General features: G+C 46.8%; 1 protein-coding gene across 1 annotated transcript in view; it reads right to left on the reverse strand.

The window, feature by feature from the left end:
* The window catches only part of Atp6ap1 (ATPase H+ transporting accessory protein 1), a 7,759-nt gene extending 3,999 nt beyond the window's left edge, over positions 1-3,760 (reverse strand). Inside the window, exons 1-4 of the mRNA XM_005370694.3 lie at positions 3,540-3,760; positions 3,111-3,237; positions 681-755; positions 215-408 (exon numbers count right to left, since the gene is read on the reverse strand). Of these exons, the coding sequence (XP_005370751.1) occupies positions 215-408; positions 681-755; positions 3,111-3,237; positions 3,540-3,694 (551 nt within the window). The 5' untranslated portion in view covers positions 3,695-3,760. The remainder of the gene's footprint in view (positions 1-214; positions 409-680; positions 756-3,110; positions 3,238-3,539) is intronic.
* Positions 3,761-5,825: the final 2,065 nt, after the last annotated feature.

Genomic DNA, 5,825 nt, shown 5'->3' on the forward strand with positions numbered 1-5,825 from the left:
TTTTTTGGTTTTTCGAGACAGGGTTTCTCTGTGGCTTTGGAGCCTGTCCTGGAACTCGCTCTGTAGACCAGGCTGGTCTCGAACTCAGAGATCCGCCTGCCTCTGCCTCCCGAGTGCTGGGATTAAAGGCATGCGCCACCATCGCCCCGCGCAGCCTAGGATTTTACCCATCTCTTGAAGTGCAAGGCTGGAAGCTGTGCCACCCAGGCTGTACCTGGCTGTGTAGGGCAGACGGATAAGCAGCAGGGCAGGGAGGCTGGCATTGAGCTTCAGTTCCTTTAGGGTAGCTAGATCCACATGCAGGGGACTAGCCCCAAGCTTCTCCTGAAGGTAGGTGGTCAGAGTGCTGATTGCATACCAGTCCACAGCAGGAAGCACCAATGAGGAGGGGGCCAAATCCAGGGCATTCTGAAGTTAGGGGAGAGGTGAAAGGCAAAGTAAGCCAGAGAACAATGGGCCTAATAACCTCTAAAAACCTTGCCTGGAAAGCCACACCCTACAGAGATCTTTTTTTTTTTTTCCTACAGAGATCTTGCAACGGTTATAAAGTAAATGTCTCACATCTGACACTCAGATCCCAGGCCCTCTACCCTCAAAGCCTCTGGTCCTCTCTCTGGGAGAGAGAGTACAGAATGTATTATCATCTGTCCTCTTAGCTGGAGCTGTAAACAGACCCTTACCTCCAGGTTAGAAAAGGCACTGTCCTGCTTATTTCCAAACACACCACCGTATGCTGTGAAATCCTCAATGCTTAGCTAAAAGGGAAGCAGAAGAGAGAGATATCCTAGGAGGCTGGGCAAGGAACAAAGACTAAAATTGTGGGGGATGCAGGGGCGAGAATTCTCAGGGCTAAAAAAACATTACAAGTTAGATTTGGCGTGTAGGGACGCCAGTTACCCACCAGCACTTGTGGTAGGGGTGAGTGGAAAGCTCACTCTTTCCTCCCCAGTACTCTGAGGGCAGGGTGACAAGACATTGAAGGTAGTCATAGGGTTGGGAGATCTACAGACAGTTGCCTTATGATAAAGTACAAAACAAGAGTCAGCCAGCAAGAACTGGGAAGGGAAGCTGGGGAAGAGGAAGAAGACAGCAAAGAACATTTATTGCATGCCTCTTAAGAGGGAAGTAGAAGTCAGAGCAAAGGAGAACTTCCATGTTTAGTCTGGATAGGATCCTTTTAAGGGGAAGAAGTCCTTGCTTGCCCCACCATTTTTGGTGGGAGTTAGGAGAGAGGAAAATAATGAAACACAATGGAGGAAACTGGGACTTCTGAGCTCCCAGGACCCCAGTAACTCCAATCTCATGCCCTCCCTCTACAGTCTGTAAGTATCTTAGTCCTCCTCCCTTCAACCACCAGCTAGCTTCCTCTGACTTTTTCCAGTTAGGACCAGAAGGAATCTTAACCAGGTTCCCTAAACTCATTGTGTTTAGTATACATAAGCCTAGCCTTCTTTCCTAGCCTCCTCTTCTTCTATACTTTCCTATACTCTGTATTACACATTCAAGGTTTTATCGTACTCAGAACTGCCACTAATCTTTCCTCTAGTGGCTCCATCTCTAGGCAACCTAGTGGACCATCTTGTACCAGGGACCCTTTCTTTCACTAGGCTCTTGTCACACAAGCACTCCCTTGCCTAGGGCCTTTACACCTGCTACTTTCCTGCCAGTAATGTCCCTCCTCAAGTCACATGACTCCCTCCTGCTAACAAGATGTTACCTCCTGAGACCCTGCCTGGCCACACTGTTATCTAAAATAGTGTCCTTCCTTATTGTGTTGCCTTAGCCTTCTTCCTTCTATAGGCTAAAGGACTGACGTCGTCCAATTTAGCTCATTTTTTTAAGCTGTAGACCAGGCTGGCCTTGAACTCAGTGAGAGCTACCAGCCTTTGCCTACCAAGTGATGGAATTAAAGGCGTGCATGTACCACTGCCACCAGGCTCCAATTTAGCTCTTAACCACTTGCCTTCACAAGAATGTCTACTTCCTAACACATACTAAGCACTCTATCATTGGCAAAAGAAGGAAATACCCTAAGATTGGGAGACTGTGGCAGATGGTTATCTTCATTTTACACTTAGAAACTGTGGTTTACAAAGATTATTCCACATGCCCCAAGGCCAAAACAAGTGGTAGGACTGAGTTCCAGTCTTCTCTGTTATTTACTACCTTTTGAAAGGACCATTGACTAACATAATCACCACCATCAGCAGACACAGCAACAGAGGGAGGCAACAAACAAAATGAGCCAGCCAGGCCACTAAAGAGGAAGGGACAAGCAGAGACTTGACATCCTCCTGAACAATAACTTTATACTGCACTAGAACCTTCTCATAGTCCATACTCCTGCTCTGGGTGTACACACCTGGAGTGAAAGCAAAATAGAATGCTGGCTCAGCACAAAACTGGGGGATAGGTCTGATACCCCCAAGCAGGAAGCATTGTATTATGCTATCTCCAAATCTGGACCTTCAGCAACTCATTTTACCTCTTCAACATTACTTTCATTAGTGGTTAAACCAAGAAAATGGTATCAGTTGAGTACAGTATATGTAGCTAAATAAAGTGTCATTCTCCAGTTATTCCTATTACAATTGTAACAGTTAAAAATTACAATTCTAAACCGGGTGGTAGTGGCACATGCCTTTAATCCCAGCACTCGGGAGGCAGAGGCAGGCGGATCTCTATGAGTTTGAGGCCAGCCTGGTCTACAGAGCTGGTTCCAGGACAGGCTCCAAAGATACAGAGAAACCCTGTCTCGAAAAATAAAAAAAAAAATACAATTCTACCAACAATTAGTTATTGGGCAAGTCACTGATCTTTCCCCAAAGTGAATCTTCTTATCTGTGATAAGACACACATGCTGAGACACCAGAAAATAATGCTGAGTACTAGATAGGTATCTGATGTTTGACTCCTTGCTTCCTAAATCAAGTCCTTGCCATTTTCATGGGTCTCCTGTTCCCACTGGAAGCATATTCTACAAATCTTCACGAAAATCTAGCCACACCTGCTTACCTGTGGGACAAGGTCACCACACTTGGGGAACCAGCAGTGGGGGTGGGGCGGGGTCTGCCTCCCGATGACAAAGACATAGACTATGGCAGGCTCACCTTGTCCTGCAGGAACAGCAGTACATTGCGGGGGCCCAGCTCCAGGGCAGGGTCTAAGTAGGTAGAAAGCTGCATATCGCTGGTGATATGGCCCTCATGTGTGTCGGCCACGGGAGTCCACAGGTCCCTAGAAACGGACAGAAGATAAACTGTCAGATGTGATTGCGTAGCTTGAGATCCTAAGCCCATGGGCGCCCGGCTTCACGTGGGTGGGGGAGGCTGAGAGCTCAACACTGGTCGTCATGAAGCAAGCCCATGAATAAGAGACAGACTCCATCTGGGCCTCGAAGCCCCCGGCCAAGGACAGCTCTGGAGTTCAGCGAGGGCGGCTCATCCCCTGCGGCACACAATCCCATCCTCATGAACCCCACCTGGCCCGGCTCAACTCGGCCGGGCCCAGCCCGACCCGACCTGTCCCAACCCGCTCACCGGTCACTCGACCACAGTACCAGTGGCACCTGCTGCTCAGTGGCCACTGCCGCCGCCGCCGCCACCGCTACCGCCACCAACGACAGAGGCAGCCACAGGAATGGGAGCCGCCGTGTTCCCATTCGCATCCGAGACACCACTGTTGCCGCCATCATACCCTCAGCCTTCAGTGCCTGGGCCTCTGAAGCCGCTGCAGATCAGATGACCGTCACCTCCACCCGAGCCCCGCCCCCATCTACCTAGGCGGGGCCTTCTCCCATACTCTGCTGTGATTGGTCCAAGATCGTGGCACTCATGACCACTCCTTCTCACTGGTTGGTTGTACGTGTCTCCAGTCACGCACGCTCTAAGTGAGAAAGGAGGCAGAACCGAGGGCTACCGCCTGCTACCTGGCTCTGCTGGGCGGGGTGGTTCTATAGCGCCCCATTCTCTAATATTTTTTTCTGTTTTCGTCTTAAAAATCGCAAAACTGGATTTTTTTTCTAAAGATAGACCCTTTGTCTGGTACAGATGAAAAGCTGAAATCACTTAGAATAAGAAGAGGGTCCACCGTACCATCAGAGAACAACAGCCAGCACTTAAAATGGGCAGGTTGGAGGAGGATCTAGGAATTAGAACAGTTGCAGCTTCAGAAAGGAAGGGAAAACCCAGGCGGTAACCCGGTCTGAAGGACAACATTAAGTAACAATGTCAGTGTCATTTGCCACTAAAAAGCGGGCAATACGATGAGAGCAGAGAAGAACACTGTTTCTTTTTACTTAGCAAAACTTGCCAACTTCAGCAAGGGCGATCCCACTATAAATCAGGGGAGACTACTTGTGGGAGGATTATCCTTCTTTGTGATTTGACTGAGAAGGACTGACAGCTAGAGTCAGAAAATGGAAGTCACCAGCACAAACGAACTGACTTTTATGTTCTGTTTTTTGAAACAGGGTTGGAGTATGAACAAAATTCACAATACAAACCTCAACCTTTTAAGTGCTAGGATTACAACTGTGAGCCACCAAACATGCTTTATTTCTGAACCATTTTTATTTCTTGGTCTGTTGATTACCTTTACAAACACTAAATTCATTCCCACAGTACTACAAAAAGAAAAAGAAAGAAAAATAAAAAAGGAAGAGTATAACCAAATCTTGAACTCTCCAAACATATGTGATTAATCTAGATGGTTCTCCACCTGTGGGTCACAACCCCCAAAGACACTCTAAATGCATCTTAATTTGGAAACAGGGACATTTTTTTGTTCGTTTGCTTTTCAAGACAAGGTTTCTCTATGTCCCTGGCTATCCTAGAACTCACTCCATAGACCAGGATGGCCATGAGCTCACAGAGATACTCCTGCCTCTCTCTGCTCCTGAGTGCTGGGATTAAAGGCATGTGCCACCACCTCCCGGCTGGAAACAGACAGGGCCTTTGCACATATAATCAGTTTATAATAAAGTCATACTGACTGTTAAAGTCAAAATATGGAAGGATGGGCCACAGTCTGATGATTGGTGTCATTATAAAAAGAGGGAAATTTGCTGGGTGGTGGTGGTAGATGCCTTTAGTACCAGCATTTAGGAAGCAGAGGCAGACAGATCTTTGAGATTTCAAGGCCAGTTTGATTTACAAAGTGAGTTCAGGAAAACCAGTGTTACATAGAGACCAGAGAAACCCTGTCAAGAGAGATAGAGAAAGAAAAAGGAAAATTTATTTACTTTTTGTTTGTGATGGTCTCATATAGTCCAAGGTGGCCTCAAACTCACTATGTGGGTAATGATGACTTAAAATTTCTGGTCCTCCTGCTTCCCACCTCCTCTAAAAAAAAAAGAGGAAAACATAGATGCAGACAAGGAAGAAGGAAAAGTGAACAAACAGACTGCAGTGATGCAGCTACAACCAAGGATTTCTGGCAGTTGTCAGAACAACGGGAGAAACAGGAACCAATTCTCTCCTAGAGCCTTCAGAGAAAACTCAGCTGCACAAACACCCTTATTTGTGACTGGTAGTGTACAAAATTATCAGAACTCTGTTGTTTGTTTGGTTGTTTTTTGGTTTTTCGAGGCAGGGTTTCTCTGTGTAGCTTTGGAGCCTGTCCTGGCACTAGCTCTTATAGACCAGGTTGGCCTCGAACTCATAGAGATCTGCCTGCCTCTGCCTCCTGAGTTTTGGGATTAAAGGTGTGTGCCACCACTGCCTGGTTAGAACTCTTTTATAAGTTAGCTAGTTTGTGACAATTTGTTACAACACTCTAGAGAACTAATACACTATTTATTTGGCATATATCATAGTAAAAAATAT

Source organism: Microtus ochrogaster, unplaced genomic scaffold, assembly GCF_000317375.1.
Source record: "Microtus ochrogaster isolate Prairie Vole_2 unplaced genomic scaffold, MicOch1.0 UNK85, whole genome shotgun sequence".
Taxonomy (NCBI): Eukaryota; Metazoa; Chordata; class Mammalia; order Rodentia; family Cricetidae; genus Microtus; species Microtus ochrogaster.